Here is a 24,517-nt window from a genome sequence, read left to right as displayed (position 1 = left end):
TTGTGTTGTGGCCGTGTTACCACGTTGAACGTGCAATTGAACTTCTGATACATACATAACATACTTATCTGGGCTACATCTAGTACACTACACAATACGGTACTTGCACACAGAAAATAACATTGCAGTTCATATTTTACCCCGTTTCCTGATCTGCCATGTGTAACCTAATAGGATTCCTAGTGTTTGTAAACCCAGCACTCCTGAGAGGTAGATTATAGTGTGCCATGGAGCCCTCCGTAGCCTGTGATTGATACGAGTTGACAGAGAAATAGATGAGATCTGTGGTGAGAAAATCCCTCAAAATGCTTCTGGCAGACAGTGAACTCTCATAGAATGTCTGCAAACAGACAACAACAGCAGAGAAGCCTCCTCATAAGCCTGCTTGAGAGACATACAGTACGATACTCAACTACGCACATCCATTACTAGTAAATAATACTGGTTGGTTCTTTGAACAATTATTTAAAAGTTAGCATTCTGCAGCACAATGTAACTAAATAGTGTTGCTGACAACATTTACTCTGTAATTGCTTTTATATATATAAAAAAAATCACCACAAACAAAGATGTGCAAGATATGGCAGGATCACACGAGAGAGGTTTACAGACTATCAGTGTAGCTTGTTGACTTCACTCACCGTCCAGAGTTTTTCCAACCTTGACAGTTTGTGAGCTTTCATCCTGTGTTGTGGAGAGCCCGTTGAGGCGGCGTGCCGTGAGCGACAAGAGACGGGGAGAGCTGAGCCCTGGAGGAGGCCAGGAGGTGGAGAGAACCTCTAATGGACACTGAGGCTCGGCCCAGAGTTAAGTAGCCACATCTGATCCTGACCATATGCTGAGCAAAAAACACACAGGGCTACTGCAGCCAAGGCTCACATTAACACTCCCTCCTCTGAGAGGCTCTCACGGTGTGTGTGTGTGTGTGTGTGTGTGTGTGTGTGTGTGAGTGTGTGTGTGTGAGAGTGTGTGTGTGTGTGTGTGTGTGTGTGTGAGTGTGTGTGTGTGTGTGTGTGTGAGTGTGTGTGTGTGTGTGAGTGTGCATCAGTTCATTGTCAGAGGAAAAATTGGAATAAGTAGCAAAACAAAAGGCAAATACATTTTCCATCATGACTGAGTCATCTAAGTTTTTTGTCTTTTCTTATTAGTGACATTAAAGCAATGGTTCGGAGTAATTTCACCCTAGGGTCCTTTGCACCATGACCCCGAGCCAAACACTCTCCCAGAACCTGTTTTCCCTTGGTCGAACCCTGGTCGAGTAGCGCTGTCAGAAACGAATGACTTTCTGCAGTCGTGATGGAACCAACACCATTAAGTATGTTTTTTTCATGGTTTAAGTACTGTATTTAAGTGTGTGTGTGTGTGTGTGTTTGGGGGGGGGGGGACAAGAGTGGTAGAATATAAGCATATTCTAGTGTGTAACACAATGTGTATGCATGTGTGTATGCGTACAGTATATGTGTGTGGATACAGTAACACTGTCATTCAGACCCAGCCCTTTCTTTGAGAATCTCGATGAGTGTAAGCAAATGTCCCTCAAACGGATAACCGGACACTCTTGGTAATCTGCAGAGTGACCAACAGCCAGCCACAGATCACTGCACACGGATTACCGGCGGCTGCAAGCCGATACCCTCCTGGCACGGTGTGGACCAACGCAGCGCCCCCCCCCCCCCCCCCCCCCCCCCCGGCCCCCTCCAGCCCAGCCTCCCTCCAGCCCAGCCTCCCCATTCCAGTCCCTGTCAGCAGCCAGCCACTTAGCCTCCCATTAGGCCCCACTCCTCCCACTCCTCCCATTAGGTCCCACTCCTCCACTTCACTCCTCCACTTCACTCCACTGGATCAGCACTTCCAGCCGCACGCATAAACACACAACGGCCCACAACGCACCGGGCCTCTCTTGGCAGAGCTGCTGCTGCACAAATTGTGTGTGTGAGAGAATGTGTGTATGTTTGTGTGTTGGTGAGTGTCTGTCTGTGAGTGTATGTGTATCTTTGTGTGTAAGAGTGAGAGTATGTGTAAGAATACATTTGAGTGTGTGCGTGTGTCTGTGTGTGTGCGTGCACGCCATAAAGTCTTGAGGTAAATCATTGGCACTCTAGATTGTTGTTTTAGCTTTTTATGTGCAGTATCTGTGGGTCAGGCAATGGGTTTTATGCACAGAGGAGTAATGGCTCTACAAAGCAATTTGCTGAGAGAGAAATATTTAATTGTAGCTATCTATATGGTCTTTTCACATTTCCTCTAGGATCATTAGGCTTGTTTAGAATGTTTGAATGCTGTCTTCGCATCAGAGGTTTGCAGCCACATGAGACCTAAAGGTTTCATTCTGAGAAAAATGGATGAATGTCAAAATAGCAGAGGTCAGAGAGTAGTGCATCCGATTAACTGATGAGGTGTGCTGAATATAAGGGTCATGAAAGGACACAGGTGAGAGTGGTCTGCTCTGCACCCGAATGTGTTGGGAAAGTTTGCCGAAAGTTTGCCGTTGTGATGGAAAACGTATGAAACTATTTTTTAGAAACAGGGAGACTCAGTCAGGCCTGGTATGGCCTGATTAGCATGTCTGATAGACATTTTCTTACAACAAAACTGGAGCACGGCCTGAAACTAGATGGGGGAAAAAAAGTGAAAACAGCAATCCCTTGCTCTCTCTCTCTCTCTTAATGGTTACGGGCTGTCCTTTTGTATGATGGAGCTTGGTCTAGAAAGAAGATGGAAGGTGCTCCCATGACAATGTCTGCTCCAGCCATGGTGGAGCGCTGAACTCCTGTTTCATAGCTCAATAACTCTGTGGCACCATAGCACTGGACTGGGAGACATCACACTCCCATTCTGTTTCCCTCCGAGTACCGCCGTGTAATCAGGGCCTCGGTGCTTATATGAACACGCCGGGGTGGGTGACAGCGCTGGGACCACGAGTTGATATACGGTGCCATGAAAAGCAATCTTCTCCACTGTCACAAGAACCTGCCTCTGATTCCAGCAGGGTTTCATTTCAACAGCTGGCTACAGTCAAGAGAGAGGGAGAGGGAGTCTTTGCACCTCTTTGCATGGTACCAACACATCTTGAGATTAAGACCCATGAGGAGGCAGCTGTTACCACACCTGGTTATGTCTTCCAAACGTCTACATCTTGACACATACACACACACACACACACACACACACACACACACACACAGACAGACACACACATACTCAAACTTCCACTCTCTCTGTCTGTCAGTTTGTGCATCTGTCTCACACATACAGCCTATGTGTAGCCATAAGAGATTTGCATCCAGGTACATCTCTCACTCTCTCTCTCACACACACACACACACGCTGAGAGCATAGCATTCAACCACGCCAGACAAGAGCATAATGGAAACCTGTGAAATCCTGATGTAGACTGATATTGTGACAGAGCTATTATAGTGCATGTTCTTACTGTTTTAAATACATTGTAACAATAATATGAGCGTACAAATTCTTCTTAGAAGTCTAAGCAGCGACGCTGTCGGAACCCTATTAAGTAGCCATTTATTAAGGGGTCATATATCAATTGCAAAGGGGTAATACATTTATTGTAAAGCACTTTGACTGTTTCGTTCAATTTCTACCAATTTCTCACAAAAAGAGATGACAATGAAATAAGTACACTGAGGGAGACCACCACTACAACTGTCTCTGTGTTGTGTATGACCCCAATACTAAAATGAACTGCTAACTCCACGCCATCTCAGTTCCCCTGGTGTTGTCCTATCATCTCATGGTCGATAGAGGATATATCTGTGTGACACAACACATTAGTGCTACATGGATTCCTTCTACACAAAAAGACAGAGGCCAAACACAAGTGTGCTTCAGAGACCCATAGTGACCCGCAGCCATTTACACTCCATTTAAACAGCTTCACCTTTCAACATCCTCTTTAGACTGGGCCGAGGGCTGTTATCTGATTCAGTTTCTTAACATCCCCAGCGACAGAGTATTTTTTTTTTTTCATATTAACTAAATATTTTTCCTCTGAACACCTGTTCATTTGTTTCCAATTTGAAGTCCATCATATATTCATAAACATAAACTGACTAGGCAAATGGTATGGATTACTAGATACTGCAAACCAATCAAAAACTTTATTAGCATCATCTGACCTGTCAATGGAGTAGCAGAGCAGACAGAAGACAAGATGGCAAGACGAGATCATTTGCAAACCAACACCATCCTGTGGTGTCTTCTCATTCTCCTTGTGGTCTCTCTCAATATATGTTGGCATATTACATTAAGCATTCTATGTGGTAGCCAAGGAACATCTGGCGTATATCATTTTTATTTTTTAATGTTACATATTGTTGAACAACGGCCTCTGCAATTTGGCTGTTCTTGGTATTTACTGTAGACTGAGACACTCCAAAGAACACTGCACACATTTTGACCAACTTGTGACTGAAAAGAAAGAGATATAAGCCCTTTATGTTTGGAGAAGGAAGGACACTATTCAATTCAGCTTAAAATGTCAGTAATGCAAGACAAGCTCAACCTTGGCAACTCTATTTAAATATCTGATTAGTCTGCCCTCTGCTGACAGCTTTACAGAGTGTCACATGGTTGCAGCCACATCAAAAATGTTCTACATATGTTAAATAAACACAACCGCATATTTAGACTTAGTAACCAGAGCATATAAAAGGAAAAATACATATGAGAAATACATTTCAAAGAAACACATACATCACAAGATAAAACATATTCATAAATATCAGCCATCAACAACTGCCAAATGACGTCAGGTTGAGAGTGTCTTGAGCAGATTATCTAATCATATGGCACTGTGATGAAACCGCTGATTGACTGCCCCCCTCTGAACACCTCGGTGGCGATTGTTTGGCTCTGGCATCTCTGGAAACCAAGAAAAGCACCGTAGCCAATTCAGACGTCCTCCAGACCCCAGTGCCCTCTCATCATACACACTACACATAATAAACATACGACAGGCAACGAGAGCACGGGGACCCATTACCAACAGGCTAAACCTGGCACGTCCTGCCTTCACACATTTCATTCGTGACAAAACATCCCAGCAGAAACACCTCTGTTTCCATCAGCGGCACGTCCTCCAGCTGAGCAGCCCAGAGCTGAGGGGCCGAGACGGTCAGAGGGTCATCAGTCCTCCCTGGCAGGAGCTCGTGTTTAAATAAAAGTACGGCCAGGAGATGTTCTGGCTCTGTTTTTAATTAGCCCCCTGTTCTGGGACCTGTAATCTTGTTTGTCAAGTCCTGAATGAATCCCTCAGCAGGCTCTACAGGCCTCTGTGTTTGCTCTCTCTCTCTCTCTCTCTCTCTCTCTGAGTGGGTGTGGCGTTTGTGAGTGCAGGAGAGTTTGAACGCTGTTGGTTTGGTGTGAGTGTTTTCTCTCTACCTTTCTATCCTTAATCTTTTTGTTTCTTTTTTTTGTTTCATGTTTTTATTTTTTCCCTTATTTTTTGTTATAGTGTTTTTTCTTAGTTATTTTCGCTTAGGGTGTTTTGTATCCCTTTGTTCAGGAAGCAATGGCGTTTGAAAACTTGAGTCAGCGTCATGCAATTAAAATCGCTGCAAGCGCTGATATTTCAGTTGAGGAATGCGGTTTAGAAGTAGTGTTGTAGGTCATGATAGTGTTGTATCAGCTTCAAGGATGAATGGATCCGTTGTCCTTTTTCTGGACAGTGTTGACAAAGTGAATGCGCTCGTAACTCAGGGTGTTGTTATCAAGACACTTTTTAAAATGTTCTTCTGGTGACCCCTGCTAAACGTATAACATTGTCAAATGTACCACCGTTTATAAAAGATGAAATTTTGGAAGGGGAATTGGCAAGGTATGGACAAATTATGTCATCGTTTAAGAAAGTTCCCCTTGGTTGTAAATCTCCGCTTTTAAAACATGTCGTGTATTTTAGGAGGCATGTTTATATGATTTTGAAAGACTATTCAAGCGAACTAAATGTGGCTTTTAAGTTCAAAATTGACCAATTTGACTACGTTGTTTTTGCTACGACTGAGTCAATGAAATGTTTTGGGTGCGGAAAGGAAGGCCATCTGATTCGGTCTTGTCCAGAGAAAAAGATACCTGCGTCCCAAAACGCGCCGGTTAATAGAAAAGGAGAACGTGTCAGTGATGATCATAGCAGAAGTGCAGGAGGAAAGAGACTGGGCCGGTTAATGGAGAAGGAAACAAACTCAATGGGGAGCATAGCGAAGGAGATAAGGAGACTGAGCCGTCCAGCGACCCGGTGGTTGCGAGCACCGACAGCTTACCGGTAGGTAAAGATACTTTATCTAATGCTGGTGGGAATGAGGAGAATAGCGAAACTGCTCAATCAAGTAGGCCTAATGATAACACATGACATTATGAGTGTTATGTTGGAAAAAATAACGAATGACTTGATGGATGGAAGACAGAATCATAGTTCAGGATGCAGAGCCAGTTTTGTGCGCTAATTAAATAATGATGACAGATGATTCGGTATTCAAAACTCCACTTGTCAAAAGAAAGAAACCTGGTGGTAGGCGTTCTCCTAGGGGCGCAGAAAAGGTTACGTCTACTACGGGGAACATAATTGATGACATGGTTGCTACAGTAGGAATGTTGACACATATATAATATGTGAACTGAAACTGGACGGGCCATAATAACCGCTGACTAGTTTAGGCTACTTATTGTTAAATTGCAATCTGAGCGGCAGCCAACAGGGGAGGATATGTTGCAGGATTATTTAAAAAGCAAATGTGCATCTGCCCTGATTCTAATACTGTGGCGGTATTAGAATCAGGGCAGCCATGTTGGGGGGCCGCCATGCTGAAATAAACGTAGAGGAAACACTGCATAGTGATTATATGAATGCTGCTGAATGGGTTAGAGAATGGGAAGGTAAAACTTTTCTTATAGCCATAAAACTTCTGTGAGTGGAGGAGTAGGTTTGCTCTTCTCTAGAAATTTTGTTCCTTCGTCTTATGCTGTTGAAAGTATAGTAGAGGGACGACTTAAAAATCAGAGCAGTTTTTGAGCATAATGTTTTTGTTTTTGTTGTGTTTATGCACCTTCATCTGGGATTGATCGGATGTTGTTTTTTGACCAATTATGTAATGCGTTGAATAATTGTAACAAAGATGAATATTTAGTTTTAGCAGGGGATTTTAAATGTACCGAGACAAATCTTGATAGGAATCATCTTGAGCCACATAGTGCTTCACGTAAAAAACTTGTTGAGATGATTAACAAACATGAGTTGATGAGTGAGGTCTTACGAAAAGGAGACTAAGAGACAGGGTAGCTGAACATAGGTATGCCATTCGAACTAGAAATATGAATTACCCAGTGGCCAAACATTATGCAGAAGCTAATCATGGGAGGGATTCAACATTAAGAGAAATTGGTATTGAGTCTATTCGCCTTGATGCCAGGGGTGGGGACAAAATCAAATGCCTTAAACAGAGGGAGACATACTGGATCTATTCCCTGAGAGCTACTAGCCATCCAGGTCTCAATGAAGATTTTGGTCTTTCACCTTTTTTGTAGTTTTTTGTAGTCTATTGTGGGTCTTTCGAACAATTGGTCGACTCATCTATTTGATATGTTGTTGTGTGGAGTACATTTTAGAATAACCTGAACTATGACATTTGACAGAACTTGTTAGGACTTATTTAATCTTGCTGAGTTTTGACATGTAATTATCTACTGATTCTAGAATACATCCAGGTTTTAGAATTACTGTTGTAATCTTTACCGTGATTTGTGATTTATGGACTTTTTGATACATGTGTGGAGTAGACCTGCATCAAGGTTTTAGAACTACTGTTGACATCTTGATCATGAACTGTAATGTATAACCTATTCATATTTACTGTCTTTTAATGCATGTATGGAATGCGTTTAGAGTTTTTAGAATTGCTGTTGTGATCTTGACTATGAATTGTGATGGTGTGTTCATATTTGTTTATGTTGTATATTCTTTATCTTCTACTGTCCTTATTGCTTAGTTGTGTTTTTATATTATATATTTTAATTACTTTTTCTGCTGTTAGTGAATGTGTGTGTGTTGTCTGTACGCTACTGAGACCTTGAATTTCCCCTGGGGATCAATAAAGTATCTATCTATCTATCTATCTATCTATCTATCTATCTATCTACCTATCTATCTACCTATCTATCTTTAACTTTGTTTCCCAAGAAAGGCAACTTCCAAGATATTAAGAATTGGAGACCAGTTGCGCTGCTGAACTATTTTCAAACTGAACTATTTTCAAAAAGTCTGGTCATTAGATTGAAGAAAGTAGTGGGACAGGTCACACTGAAAGCATATTAAAAATAAATGGTGGTTTATGCTCTCCATTCAAGGTCCAAAGGGGAATAAGACAGGGCTGTGCTCTTTCAGGGATGCTGTACTCTCTGGCAATTAAACCTCTTTTACACTAGCTTAGGAAGGTTTCTGGTCATAATTGTTATGTATATATATATATATATATGTATAAAAATATATTGAAAATCTCATTAATACTGTTGAAGATTATGGTCAAATCTCTTCAGAAAAAGTTAACTGGAACAAAAGTGAGGTCCTACTAATAGGTAAATGGGACAAGGGCCATGGGCGGATTATGAACTTTCGGGTCCCTGGGCCCAGATGTATTAAGGGCCCCCCACTAATTGTCGTATATGTGGGAGGGGGGTTTGGGGGTCCTCCCCCAGACATTTTTTAATTTGTTTGATGTGATTTCCTGTATTCTGGTGCACTTTGGGGATGACCAATACTAAATTGAATCAGATTCATAGCCTACATCCTGATTTGTTGATATTGAGGCAATGATTCCATGCAAAGGCTTGGGCTTCAGGGCCCCCTGACCCCTTGGGCCCCTGGGCCCGGTAGGCCCGTGCAGTAATCCATCCCTGACAAGGGGGAGAGACTTTCTTTTCCTCTAGGCTTAACCCAATTAAGCCCAAATTTTTCCCAGACATGCAAATATGCAAATCATGTGTTATTAGCAACCCTTTGAAGTAATCAATTGCCTTGAGAGTTCCAAAAATTCCCGGATTAAGGTGATATTGTCAAAGATTGATCTGTTTGGCACACAATAGGCCTGGGCCCAGTTTCCCGATAACGACGGAGACACGCTCTTAAGAGGGTTTTCTACGATTCATCTTACGATCGTTCGTTTGGTTTTTCCGACTGTTTCCCGAACATGCTCGTAGCGTGAACGTGCGTGCACTGCTCTTAAGAGGGAGCTGTCCACGTTAATAGTTCTGAAATATCCTCTGATTTGACGGTGATGTCAGGTGACTGTACATCACAGCTATAGGCCTACACATTAATTCACATCAATACGAAAATAGAAACACTTTGACATCTGCATGTAAGCATCCCAAGTATATCTACCACACAGAGACATAAATAATTGTAATTATTTTAAGATTAGATTGTTGCACCATGCAATAATTTTTCGCGGTGTCACTTAAGAACACGTTTGAAGATAAGAAAGAAGTCGAGTAAGAAAGAGAGGAAATGTGTAGGCTTAGATTTTGATGCAGTAGGCCACATAAACCACATGTTGCTTTCTCTGCTTTTTACCTCATAGGCCTAATAAAATATTCACTTAGCAAAGATAATGTCAAACTATTCTGGCAACGTCTCGTTTCATAACTTGATTGCATTTTTGTCCGTTTTCATCACATTATTATGACTATTAAATGTAGGCTATTTTGCACGCAAAAATCTGATTCATCACAGGTAAACACAATAAAGAATGGGAACGTAAGTTGGATTATGTATTCTCTGTATGTCCTGTTGGTGACCTCAGTGAGAAGTACTGTTAAGACGCTCTTAGCCGGTAACGAGTACTCTGGAGCACTCGTAGATCTACGAGTGTTTTCACGACGCTCTTAAGCTACGATGGTTTCGGGAAACAGTCGGCAACTCTTAAGACATTCGTAAGAGGGACTTTACGACGCTCTTAGGCTTAAGATGCTTTCGGGGAACTGGGCCCTGATCAGAGTGAATGACCTGTCCCACTACTTTCTTCAATCTAATGACCAGACTTTTTGAAAATAGTTCAGTTTGAAAATAGTTCAGCAGCGCAACTGGTCTCCAATTCTTAATATCTTGCAAGTTGCCTTTCTTGGGAAGCAAAGTTAAAGATAGATAGGTAGATAGATTTTTTTTTTTTTAAATGTAGAAAAGTAGATGAAAAAGTGAGTTTTATTACCGGTCACAATTGACCGGTGGGATAATATGCGTATACTCAATTAAAGGTTGCTCAAATTGCTTTTTTGTTAAAATAAAGGTATTCTGACAGGACTTTTCAAACTGATATGAACACTGAGACCAATAGCAATAATAAATATGAAAAATATGTTAACATTGTTTATTTACCAGGAGCTTCGGCTCGTTAAAATAGAACCCTGAATGTGTATGTCTGTGCGTGCGTGTGTGTCTGCATGTAGTTGTGAGAGTTAGTGTATATGGTCTCCCACCTGCAGATACACACATACACACACACACACACACACACACACACATATATACATATATATATATATATTGTAGCGTCGGCGCAAAAATACAGTGTTAGCGTTCTCCCGCGAAAGGCATGCTGGGATACGAGAGCGAACATTTGGGGGGTTTATGTCGTTATTCTCTTAAGTTATAAGTGTAAAGTTAGTGTCTTTAGTGTAACATGTTTCACTTTTAGTTTTCCCTCATGTGTGATCCTTTTTGTGTGGGGGGCTGCGACCTCCCCTGTTGGTGTAGTGTGTGTGTCTTCTTGACCTGCCCCGTGTGTATTGTGTTCTGTGTCTTGGTCTGTGTGCTCTCGTTCTCAGCTAATAAACCTTTTGATTGGACAACTGTGTGTGTCGCTATCAAATATATATATATGTGTGTGTGTGTGTGTGTGTGTGTGTGTGTGTGTGTGTGTGTGTGTGTGTGTGTGTGTGTGTGTGTGTGTGTGTGTGTGTGTGTGTGTGTCTGCAGGTGGGTGTGTGAGAGCAGCAGGCAAAGCGCATGCCGCGTGCAATGTGAAGTCCCCTTGAGTGTGTATGTCTGTGAGTGTGTGTGTGTGTGTGTTTGTGTCTCTGTGTGTGTGTGTGAGTGTGTATATTTGTGTTAGGGATGTAACAGTATGAAAATTTAACCTCACGGTTATAGTGACCCAAATTATCACGGTTTTCGGTATTATCACGCTATTTCTAAAAGTGTGTTCAATATGTTCAGAAAGCACTAATAGGCCTACACAAGCTGAAATAGTTTCAAAAAGTGTCCCATTCACTTTTTTCTTCATGTTTAATTGGCCATGTGCTTATAGCTTAACTTACCCTACTATAACTTGGAGTTTGCTATTTCTGTTATTTGGATGCAATGAGTGAGACCAAAGTAAGCGTTCAAAATAAAACTTTAGGCTACTGTATTCTCCTGATAACGTGAGTGGAATGGATTTAATGTGGACGTGAACATAAAAAGAAGCAGAGTGGCTACATGATACAGTGCACATTTTGCGGTGAAAAAGTTCTGCCTTTTAAAATCAGGTGTAGCCTAATCCGAATCGTAGTTAAAACCATCAATTAGACAACAGAATCAGTAGGGTACCAGTTTTGTTCCATTGTACCAGGCCTACTGTATGTCAAGAGCAGGCTCGGATGAAGCTGGGAAGGATTAAACACACCGTTTCCACACCGCGGTAATCAACAGTGATAATCATGATGTTTGAATTGAAAACGGTAATTATTATCGTCAACATTTTTATCGCGGTTTACCATTATACCGGTAATCGTTACATCCCTAATCTGTGTGTGTGTGAGTGTGTATGTCTGAGTGTGTATATCTGTGTATGTGAGTGTACAGTATATCTGTGTGTGTGTGTGTATGTGTGTATTTGTGTGTGTATGTGTGTATTTGTGTGTGTGTATGTGTGAGTGTGTGTATTTGTGTATTTGTGTGTGTGTGTGTGTATGTATGTGTGTGTATCTGTGTGTGTGAGTGTGTATATTTGTGTGTGTGAGTGTGTACGTGAGTGTGTGTGTGTATGTCTGTGTGTGTGAATATGTGTGTGTGTGTGCATGTGTGTGCGTGTGTGAGAGAATATGTGTGTGTGTGTGTGTGTGAGTGTGAATATGTGTGTGTGTGTGTATGTCTGTGAGTGTGTGTGTCTGTGTGTGTGAATATGTGTATGTGTGTGAGTGTATGTCTGTGTCTGTGTGTGTGTGAGTATCTGTGTGTATGTGTGTGTGAGTATGTATGTGTGTGTGTATCTGTATGTGAGTGTGTGTATGTCTCTGTATGTGTGTATGTATGAGTATGTGTATGTGTGTGTGTTTGTAGGTGTAAAAAGTGCATCTAGATACAACATTCTATCCCACCGGTCACTATTGTGACCGTTAACATGTTTACTCATTCTGCAAACACACCAAAGACATTTGAATAATTATAAATGTATATATCATAACTAGACACCTTAAAGACCATGTGTACAAAAAAATATTTGTCCTATGTTTATTTTAACATACTTTAAAAACCTTTTATTTGGGAGCTGTGAGGCAGTCATCCTCTTCTCAAGGTGCAACCAGGAAGTAAACAGCTCTGTTCATGTGACAATTTACTCTAAACATTTGACACTGCACACATTTCATTGAAACACTCTATTGTTTCAATATTTACTGAAAGAGTATTGGGATATTCCCCAGTTACAGTTTTAGAGGCTTATAAGTACTTTTTTTTTTTTTTTCGGTCACAATTGTGACCAATGGGGTGAAATGGGTTAAGTGTGGTAACTGGAGGTTTTAAATATCTTGGGGTGTTTCTAGGAGATAAACAAATACAGTTAAGAAACTGGGTGGTATCCTTGAGAAAATTAAAGGGCGCCTTAATAGATGGTCCTGGTTGCTTCCACAGATGTCCTATCGGGGGCGTATTTTAATCTGTAATAATTTGGTGGCATCTTCTTTGTGGCATTGTCTTATGTGTATTGACCCTCCGCTTTCCAGCATACAAGCATTAATAGTGGACTAGTGGTTCTTCTGGGACAAGTTGCACTGGGTACCTCAAAGTGTTTTGTTTTTACCTAAAGAGGAAGGGGGACAAGGCCTAGTTCACCTGGCAAGCAGAGTTGCTGCTTTTCGCCTCCAGTTCCTACAGAGACTACTGTATGGACTTAGTGTGGAGACCCCTGGCCTGTACATTATTGCGGAGGCTAGGGGGGCTGGATTTGGATCTGTCTATTTCTAATGGACCCTAGGAAGCTTTCTCTCCCAGAAACTACCTTGTTTTTACTGTGGACTTTTTAGTCTTCTTTATTTCTTTTATCCCCCTCTTATTTATTTGTAATGCCTAGTAATTGTTAAATATGTACAATAAAGTATTTTGCACAATATATTGTACAATAAATTAATTCTTTCGCTCTCTCTCTCTCTCTGCTGTGGAACAGGGCTCAAAGCAAAGGAAATGTCTAGCCCAGAAGTTATCAGACATTATGCATTACATTATTTTCAAATGTTTTCAATGGCTCTGTCCATGCCTGAATTCTAGCACAACACCTGAGAAGCAGAGGGCAATGGGCTGGAATGAAATTAGATAGATATGAATGCAGGAATGTGTGTTGTTATTACACGTCCCTAATGGAGAATGAAAGAAATGGGTTGGGAGGGAGAGAGAGAGAGAGAGAGAGAGAGTATGGGAAGGCCCCTGGGCAAAAACTGATGGGAGTGAGTGATGACTCACTTTGCCAGAGGAGATTAGCAGCCTTGGGTGGCCAGTGCCCCTTCCTGTCCATCCCTGTCTGGCCTGACCGTGCCCACTCACACTGTCCACAGACACTGCCAATCTGTTCACCTCACAGCTCGTCCACCCCAACTGCCACCCAGCCAGGTGGTACAACCCACCTAAACATCTGTCTGTCTGTGGCACCGAGCAAACCTCTGCCACAGACACGTGTCTATGTCAAATGACAAATGATGAAACCTTCTGGGCTAATGTGCCACAAATAAAAAAAGGTGTTTCTTAAATATATGCCATCATAACAATGAAAAAAACATAATGCAACAGAATGCAGTTCTCTGCACACAGAAAGCAGTGGACGATGACTGCCCTCTACCTATCTGTGATGTTCCATGTAGAGAATTGTTGGAACGATGCGCTCCTCCTGTTGTCTGGGGTAAGAGTGCCCCTTTTGGTTGAGAGTGTGTACTGTACCACAGTGCTGAGCTAAAGGCTTTTGAAGCTTGAAGCTAGGTATGTGTACATAACAGGGCACTGTAAAATATATGGAATATCTGGAGCTCCAAAACACCAACTGTACTACAGATTTTACATGTGTTACTGACAAATTGCTTGTGACTGATGAAATGGCATCTGTAGAAGTCACAGAGCTTAAAAGAGCCAGCATGAAACACAGTGAACAAGTATAACAGTATGTCCTAGTTTGTTTGAGAAAAAACAAAACATGAAAACTATAGAAAGTAGAGCGCACAGAAAGTGGGAATGATTCCTTAATTATTTATATTATGGCTGCTATCATGAGAAGCAGGCACGTATGGAGAAGCCTGCCTCAGCTACCCTGGGCCTCTTAATATGGTGCAGCCGGACCATAAAACAAATGGGGAGAGCAAAGCATAAAGGAGGGCTTGGAGGAGGGAGGGATGCAAATAAACAGAGCTATTCTTGGAGGACGGGAGCACTGACAGAGGGGAGGAAAAAGTTCTGCAGTGAAAGAGCTCCAGGATTCCATCTGGATCCTTTCTAAAAAAATCTGCCTGCCTCGCAGGACTGATTTTGGAGAAAGAGGCTTACTGGATTTCAGAGATTTTTCCCCCCTCACCAACCACTGGGGATATATATTTATATACAAAATGAGCTCTGATTAAATCCGAAAATGACTAAATGCTCTGTGCCAACTTTCCAAGTCAGATCATGTGAAAAATGCATAACTATAAAATACTGTTGCATATCAATCCTTACTCGCTTTACAACCACATCCAGGCAATTTTTGCCTGTTTCTTTTTTTTCTTTGAAGCAATCGCATCAGCACAATTGCTGGCATGCTGAGCACCCATCATAAAAACAGACGATAAAGAGTGGCACATAATGTTCTCCATGCTCATTAGCTCATGCTAGGCATGCTCCATTTTCCAGACAGCTGTGGCAACAGGCAATGTCAATACACAGCCTCTTGCAGACAAACAACAGGGGGGGTAATGTTGCCTAGCACTGCACCAGCCCCAGCCTTGGGCCCAGCAGCGGACGCAGACGCAGACACAGGAGCACAGATGAGATTAGCCTGGCGGAAGAGGCCTGCCGTGACTGGAGCCGTATCGACGGGCTGTCAACAGGTCCCGGGGGCTTGGCAGGTGCCGTGGGAGGTGAGGTGGGGGCAGCCAGATGGATGGCCTGTTGACAGGGCAGAGGGCGGGCTGTAGGCTGAGGTGATTGATAGGCTGTTGAGAACCTGTGGAGGCGGGACAGGAAAGCAGATCGATGCCCTGGGACTGAGCATGGTGATGTGTGAATTTATGTACTGTAGGTGAGTACACATCAGCAAATACACATACAAAAGGCCCACATGCACAACACACACACATAAATACACTTTCACCTATTACTAATCACAAAGCTATGTGTTTTTGCTTTTTCATAATAACTGATGATTTACATAATGAAAATAAGAACAAACCTTATCGCTAAAAACAACCCCCAGCTCAAGCTTTTACAGACCAAATCTCAAATTTAAAAATTTCTATTTCAAGCTTTTACAGACCAAATCTCAAATTTAAAAATTTCTATTTCACAAGAAAATCAAGCACTTTGCATTCACAATCAGCTCCCACAAAAAGAGAAATCCAGACAGCTTGATTGATGATGTCATCTCCAGGGCTTGGCAGCGTGAGCGAGCGAGTGAGCGAGAGAACACGCGTGCTCTGCTTTCTCCACAGACAGCAATCTGTGCTTGCAGGAGGCAACTCAATAGTGCACAGTAGGCCCTGCCTCGCTCCTTCAACCTTTGAAACCATGGCAACCGAGAGGGAGAGACCCCTGGCAGAGGCTGTGGCAGCTGCGTCCGCCGCGTCACCTTGATTCTGGCTCCGCACGCCGCAAACACACCTTTTTTTTTTTTTTTTGCAGCGTGCTGCCGAGCGTGGCGTCCAGGAAGTGAGGTGCACATGTTCACACTGGGTAGCGTCCTGCCATGACTGATGGGTTTAGTTCGGGCTCCCTTGCCCTACGTGTGCCACCCTTGGTTTTGTGCAGATCTGGTGGATGGAGATACGGTGAAATGTTTGGGCGGTCTGAACTTGATTCATGAGGATGTCATGTATCGGTCCCTGCTGTGCCTTGCTCATTTCCATGCCCATCTCTGTGACTGAAGTGTCATATTTTGCTGCGATGTGTTTCTGGGTTGTGGTGAGGCAGTGCAGCGAGGTATGCTGTCTGTACACATGCCAGCCAAGATGCCTTTTTACTTAGTTGTTGTTGATGTTGTTGTTAGTGCTGCTTTACATCCATGTCAGTGACTAATGACAGCTGATTAAAAACCAGGCCAGTCTGCCACGCTGGGCTGCTGAAGACTCAGGATGAGTGGCACATTGGGGGAACAGACCGCCCCCCCTCCCCTCTTGCTTTGGAGAGTGAAAGCAGGGTGAAAATGGCTGCCACGACACAAGGACAGGGATGGGACTTTCTGCTCCACGTCTTTGGGACGGGTTCAACTGAGTGCAGTCCAGAGGAGGGCTGGGAGACAGAGCACTGCAGCCTGATTGCATTACCAGCGCTGGGGGTGACTTGCTCTAACATCTGGCTGTACTGTTGCACAATGTTCTTACTGACATCTGGCTACTGCTGTGGTGCTTTGTATTGACTGCAAGAAAAGCTGAAGATGTTGTGGATAAACCTTAGACTAGTACCACAGACAGAGAAGGGGTAGCAGTCCCCATGTCAACATTACTGTTAAAAATAAATGCTCTATTTCTGTCTGTCACACACACAGACAAAGACACACACACTCCTTCTCCCTCCGTAACAGTTAGCAGTGAGTATCTTTGTGTGTATATGTGTGTGTGTGTGTGTGTGTGTGTGTGTGTGTGGTGGTGGTGGGGGGGGGGGCATCTGTCTCTTTATTGGTGTGTGCATGTGTGTGTGTGCGTGTTTACGAGTGTGATTGTGTGTGTGTGAAAATGAGTCTGGGAAAATAGCATGGCAGATGGGGCTTAAATGTGTCAGCACAGGCTATCAGCTCCGTGGCATTTGCCTAAATGATGTATTTCACACTCATTCCACACAACCAGGCTCACCAATCCCGCACACCCGAATAAGTCAGGTCAAGTCAAAGCCAGTCCCGCTCTCCCTTTTTCAAAACATATGGCAGAATTACACAGGCCAGTCCAGACCAAATCACATGATTATACAGAGATATGGCCTCCTCTGTGTTCATCCATTTACATCATGTCCATTCCTCTTCAGACACCATTTCATGATAACTATATTTAGACATGAGAACTGTGGAAATCTAATATCACCCAAGTATAACTGTGAGGGGATTGATCATGCGTCCAACAATAATAATAACTAACAATAAGAACACTTAATTGAGACATTTGACAAAAGTCATAAGAGAATTATAAAATTCACTCAACGTGATGGTCAGCTGAGAAAACCATCGGACTCACACCATGTGGTGGTTTGCGGCTCTCTGTGTATTCGAGTGGACCTCTCAGAACGACTGCTGTGGTGATGATTGCGATGAAATTGGGTAGAACTGCTGCTTCTTTTAGGTTCACACTCCACAGCACCACCAGGATAATGGAAAGAAAGCTCCAAAAAACATCAAGAAGAGATAGATACCTTCTCTCACTATGTCTCAGCACTGTCTCAGCTCTAAGTGCAAGCTCTAGACTGATTTGCAAATAATCAAACAAACAAACAAACTACATGCTGTTTATGGCTGCTTTCATAAACCTGCCTGGTCTGTGAGCCTCCACAGGAAACCTTCTGGTCACTGTGATGTATTGTCCTACTGAAACTGGGCATGGCTTTGCAGAAATTAGCATGGCCTCTGTATTCAAAGCGATAGGACCTGGATGCCCCGTTGGCCCATATAACAAGCTTGACTTCTCAGGTTACCTATTTTACATGTGTGTGGGCAGGGTGCCCATCAGACTTGTCACGGTCTGGGCCAAAAGGCAAGCTTTTTATTTCATCTGGCCGGGTAACTCAAGATGAAGATTAAAAAGAAACTCCAGCCTTCACAAAGGATAGGGTGACACATTTGCATGCAAAGGGCAATTAAATAACGGTCGGCCTCTCATTTATCAGCTGCTGACAGAAGAGCCGAACAATGCTGGCGTGTGAATTCCTCCCTCTTCTGTCTGCCAGAGCCAAGCACACAAGGGGAAAGTCAATACACCGCTACCTTACAAAAACAACTTGTGTCCACACATGGACCCTAATCCTTCAAATGTCACCGTGTTGTGGGAGAGCTGCCTGAGGCGGACTCATTAAGGTCGCACCCATCAAGGCTCTGTGCAGACGCTTTCAGGTGTTGTCGGAAAAAAAGAGCGCCGTGAGCTTGTGTGTGACGCATCCTTGTCAGCAGCAACCATCCTTGTAATCAAATAGCAGACATTTTGTGTTCTGTGTGCTGTACTTTTACTTTTATCTACACAGACCTCCTTACTTTTAAGTGCTAATTTCAGGCTCTAGTCTGATAAATGTTCTCCACTCATCTATATACAACATCATACATTACCGCCTATCTTATGGCTCTTCAGAGAGCAGCATAATGGGAACTTTTGATTTGATCATTTCAGTTTCAAGACGTTCAGGAAATGTCTCATTTCAAAGCTGATTCCAACCACCAATTCATGGAACTGTGTTACATTTGGAGTTGTTCTGTGGGCGCATTTACTTGGCAGGTGTAGGCACGGCATGTTTCGGTAGCCTACCCATTATATCAGTAGCACATCTCTCGCCTTCCTTTCGCCAAATGATTTTTAGCGCCGAATACATCAATAATTCATTGCAAAAACACTCCCGCTGCCAAGTCCTGACTGCCCCTGGATGGAGAGGAGTCGCAATCAGACCAGCGGATCTGTTAATGTGACGTTAAGTCAAACAGGCTCATAGGCCCTCCAAAAATAGTTTACATGTTTTTGATATATGGTCCCTAATGGCTTAAAACGCAGCATTAAGTCACCACTGGGTGAACAAGTCTTTGTCTCAACGTGACAGCTTGGAACACAGAGCTGAGAAGTGCTGAGAGACGCACCAGAGGATAGTGGATGGGCTACACGTGTGAAAAAGCAGAAGTAGGTTTCAGCACCACGGACAGCGACACCAATCTCCGCTTGTGTTAACATCTGCAGAAACTACGGTATCAGCCACTGTTACTACACTACTGCCAAAAGAACTCTCATATAACATTCGACACGATATATTTTATATTTAGAAATGATCAAACAACTCTGTAAAATTTCAGAAATAGCGATGTTGACGTTTCCATAAAGATCCAGTTTCGTGTCATTCTTTGCCATCTAGTAATACATAAACTCGCCTTTCACATGAAGTAGGCTACACAGCGTGGTTATAGGAGAACCTTCTAGTACCTACTTCCAGGTGTTTTTTTTTTTGCCCACTTTCAGGTCTTGGCTATGTGTGAGGGTCATTCAATTACGTCACTCATACATCAAAATTCGAAGGTCAGACAACCCAGGCCCATTACTAATAGCCTACAACAACTGTCCTTTCGCTGGAATATTCACCAACACACAGAGGCAAAATATAAGCAAAAGACTGTACCTGAATAAATGCAATAAAAGTTAGTTATCAGCACGAGACAGCGAGTCACTTACTGAGATTTACATCAAGCTACAGACGCATCTATGCGGAATGTCAAGGTTTTGCTGATCTCACGACAAAACCCGATCAATGCAGAACCAATGTGCAGAAAACATTCGACAAATCACTGGTCTGATATATTGACAATTCTTGGAAAAGACAAGTTGACAAAGGACTGAGAGATATTGATCTACGACAGGGAGATAGTCTTGTTTAAATCTGTAGGCTAGATTGGCAACTTAAATAAGCGAGGGGTCGCGTTTGAAATGTCAGGTGGTCAGGTACATTACAAGGTCAGTGAAGTTGACTTGGCTGAAGCCAGTGTTAGATATGGTGCATTAAGGCTTAGGACCACTAAAGTTTAACATGGCTTTGATCACAACAACCAAGCACAATAGACCGTGAAGAAGAACACTGGTACGCCGCAGTGGCATTGAATGAATTAAACTTCCAGGAAACTACCATCAAATATTTTAAGGTAAAGAAGTAGCTCTTACGTCCTCGTCTTCGCAGACATTTCTCTTTCGGTACTGGACACGGAGACGATCGTCTGTTGCGGTTTCAGGGTTCTTCCCAGCTTTTTCTTCGTCGACGACTTGTCCGCCCAAAAGGTGGCTGGCCTCAGGTGGGTGCGGAAAAGATTTGTTAGTGTTGATCTTCCCCGTAAATCTCTGATAGAGCGAAGCCATAATAACTCTGGACGAAGCACTACTGCATTTCAAAAGACGGAGACCCAAGCTTTGGTACTGACAGTTTGAATTTATTTTCCTTTCTCAGCAGTAGCCCACTATAGCCCTCCCCAACTACGGCAAAAGAGCTCAAGAGAGAAAACACGCGGAAAAAAAAAACAAAATAAAGCAATAAAAGAAAACAATTTCTCTGTGGTAACCTAAAGGTGTTTTACCCACCGAAAATAAGTAACTATCTCTGAAATAGTCCGTTGTCTGCCTCTGCGGTCAGAACAGATAGAATGTTAGTTTTAGTGTGCTCAGCATTCAGAGCACGTTGTTTTCTCCTCCTCTGTCCGCTGGAAAGAGAACAAACAAACACTGTACTATCCACCAGTAAAACCCAAGCCAGTCCGACGACATCAAATGCGAGAGAAAGCACACTAATCCCCAGTCCTTTCTAATAAAGCAGACATTTGGTTACTGGAGTTGATGACGTGTAGTAGACTACGCAGCACACCCGTGTCGTATTCCTTTGGCGACGCGTTCTGCATGAGAAGTGACCAGTAAGAGGACCTGGTTGAGACTATTATCTCCGTAACAATCCGCTACCCCGGTCATACCTCACGGATGCACACCAATGTAGGTCACTTTATATACAACAAAACAACTATACGTGGACAGAGGTCCTGTATAACTGTATAGACCAATATATTGTGTAAATGTACAGTAAAATTGTATTCTAGTTTGATGCTTTAGCCTCTCTCATCAGAACAATTATTACCAGGTCCATGTGTAGAGCTTGAGTGCCTCTGTGCGGTAAACCGCGAAATGACAACCATGTGAGCGCTGCCTAGAGATCTCGTGTTGAACAACACATTTCGAGGGGTGGGCATACGCCCAGCGTAGCCTATTTAGTATTCCTAACATCCATGTTAGTACAGGCGAGTGGCGCTGGTTTGTTATGATGATATTTAAAAAGATATTCATGGAAATCAAGAATTAACATGCTGAATAACCTCCCTATGGCCAAATTCAGATGGACTGTATTCTCTTACTGTTTAACTTCTGGCCTGGTACCATTTTCTTAACTACCAAATGCTACACTATTAACTCTATAACTATAACATATAAAGCACCCATGCTCTGTTTAGGCAACATGAATTATCACATTTTGATAATGTGGTTGATACACACAATCATTGTTATTGGTATCCACACACAATCATTGTTATTGGTATATCCACAAGACACAAGTGTACTAAGCTTATTTCATCCTTGAGCCTATAAACCACACAGACACATTCACTCCACAGGTGAGTTCTCCAACCCAACCTTTTCCACCACTGAATGCTTCAAGGACATGATGATTACAAAATGGAGGCTATTCATTCTGACATTTCAACTCAGTCCACATCTCATTCTCTTTTGAAAAAAAGTATGCAGGTTGCTTTGGATACATCACATGGATTGGAATCAGAATTCAGTTCATGAAAGCATCTGATGGGTCTAGTTTTAAGGGTCCTATATGTTCAAATGTTCAACACTGCATGCTGTGTCACTTGACTGCAACAACCTCAAAGAAAAAACATTAACAATGTCTATAGGTAGCTATTCCAATCTGAATACAGTCCCCAGACTATGGACCAAGTAAATACATGGGAGGCTAATCCTAACTGCAGCATTGACACATACAGTATACGTCATGTATACTGAAACACATACAAAGGCAAAGACTTTATGTTTCACCATGAATTTCAGTCATTTCTCTTTTCCTATATCCTGGTGAATACAGTGATGTGTGAATGTGCAATACAGAGTTGTGGTGCTACTCGTTAAACAATCATATAGTCTTCATTTAGTCTATCAAAGCAGAAGATGTCCTATAGACGGGCTAATGAATGTTGATGGGCACTGTGTTTTGAGTGTGGTGGGTTATAATCCTGGTAACCTGGTCATGTAAAAATGTCCATCTTGTCTTTTGTTTCATTTGGTTCAAGATAGGGTTAACTATCCCCTGCAGTGATATGATAAAACTCTGAATGATAAAGACTCTGAAAACAGTATATGTGGGAGGATTTATAGCACATTTCTGTATGAATCTGTAGCAATCCAACTATACCAAGCTTATTTGAATAATTTATTATTTTCTTTCTTCAATTTCCTCTATGCTGGATAAAGACACAAATCAAAGCAATATTTTTTTTTTCAATTACGCTTTATCTCAGCGGCTTAATATTACACTATCGTCTCTCAGTTTTCCAAGAATAACTTTTCACTTTGAAAAATGATTTCAAGCTCCCATGACTTCTTACTTGAAGGCATTCCTCAGATAATGCACTTACAATTAAAGTTCTTGCGGGACTTAAAAGATTTAGAATTTATGATGAGTGCAGAGTAGTTAGAATTCTGGACTTGTACCGTACGCAAGCATCAAGGCAAATTTTTTTTAAATGGGCCAAGGCCAGGCACAAGACAACTAAGCTTTGTTCAATCCTCTTGAACAGAGGAGAAATTAATGATTAATACTACAAGGTCTTTTTGGGATTTGGGAATGATTTTCAGGTTACTGCATTTTGTATCATCCACATTCCCCTAGCATCATATGTAGTTGTTGTTCTCCAGAAAAACCCACTACTGTGTTGTATATTTTGTATTTTGTATACCTCAGGTACTTCCATTGTTACACTTGGCTTTAGGGATTTTGAATAGAGCTGTTTATTACTCAGATTAACGTTTCACCTTTCTCTCCAGTTTAGAAAGTACAGCATTTATGATCCATATAAAAGCCCATTGGCTTAATGTATTCTGTTTCACTCCACCTCATGTGAGGACCAGACAGCTTGGAGATAGAGTAGAGTGTAAACACCGCTCTCCTACTGCAAAGCCCGGTCTGTTTGCCTGACATTGTTTGTCCTCCCCTGTATATTGCTCCTTCTCATTTCGCCGGCCGGGCCTGACGCTGCACCCCTGGGCACCTGTCATTCCTCCTGTCCACTGATGGATAGCCTCTCCCCTTCCCCACCCGTGCTGGCCCAGACCACCCCAGACGGGCCGCCACCATGGAGCTCCCGTAAGACTCTCCACGTCCACACCTCCCTTATCTTCTCGTACATGCCATCAAACTGATGGCTTTCTGTCACCAACAGCACATAGGCCCATTCCTCTGAATTTAACACATGTATCTGTGTCAGAGCTGCTATTACAGCTACAGTATAGTATCTGCTGTAGCAGCATTTGCCATCTTAAGCTATGCTCAACAGAGAAGGTCATACAGTAGAGGTATAGGCCAAATATTTATGTACTGTACTACACTGCTTTACAGATTTACTGAGATGGGCCAATGCTGTAACCCTGTCTAAAGACAGACTGTTTCAGGTGGTGATGTGAAAATAATATCTAGCAACAATTCTGTAAAGTAATTGATTGTTATCTACTTGTCCGTATGAATATGCAGAAGTACATGTTGAGACTAATCCATGTTCCAAGAATGTTGAAAGAGCCACTAGGAAAACATGTGACTTAGCTATGGTCCAAGTTGTTATTTTTGGGAAGCTGGATGTGTAGGAATTCAACATATATTTGACCGTTTTCTTTGGGGAAACAATAATTTGCAACAGTTCCCATAAAATCCTACTCTTAGCTCCACATTAGTGCCTGGTTATCACTATTAACACAGAATGCAATATTGTATCTAAATAATCCAGTTTTAAGTACTGTATTTTCTCTTCTCCATGGCAACAAGGGAGCTTATTTTCCACAGAATGGCCATGGCACATGCCTACTTCAGCATGGATCACAATTTAATTATCCATTACTCAGGGCCTAACCTAATAGGATCCTGACTCTGTTGTGAAATGCTCTTCTTATCAGTCCATTAAATTCCCAACATTCAATTACAAGCCCGGTTCATTTTAGCCACTGTGACTCCACTGAATGCAATTACAAGGCTTTGAAACTCAGAACTCTTAAATGCTTGCCTTCTTTCGTTGATCAGAGCCCAGGGACAATGAGGGTGTCA

The 24,517-nt window shown here is 42.4% G+C and overlaps 1 protein-coding gene across 4 annotated transcripts in view; it reads right to left on the bottom strand.

The window, feature by feature from the left end:
- LOC121704283 (dipeptidyl aminopeptidase-like protein 6) overlaps positions 1–24,517 on the bottom strand; it is a 118,513-nt gene that overhangs the window by 71,331 nt on the left and 22,665 nt on the right. The window contains exon 1 of one of the 4 annotated variants that reach the window (XM_042084755.1): positions 20,326–21,179. The exons of 2 other annotated variants lie outside the window; for them this stretch is intronic. In XM_042084755.1, coding sequence (XP_041940689.1) covers positions 20,326–20,517 — 192 coding nt within the window. In that variant the 5' untranslated portion in view covers positions 20,518–21,179. Of the gene's footprint in view, positions 1–20,325; positions 21,180–24,517 lie in introns of those variants that run through there. One more of the 4 variants, XM_042084756.1, reaches the window with a different exon arrangement.

Source organism: Alosa sapidissima, chromosome 1 (assembly GCF_018492685.1).
Source record: "Alosa sapidissima isolate fAloSap1 chromosome 1, fAloSap1.pri, whole genome shotgun sequence".
Taxonomy (NCBI): Eukaryota; Metazoa; Chordata; class Actinopteri; order Clupeiformes; family Clupeidae; genus Alosa; species Alosa sapidissima.
This window is presented reverse-complemented; position numbering and strand designations above follow the sequence as displayed.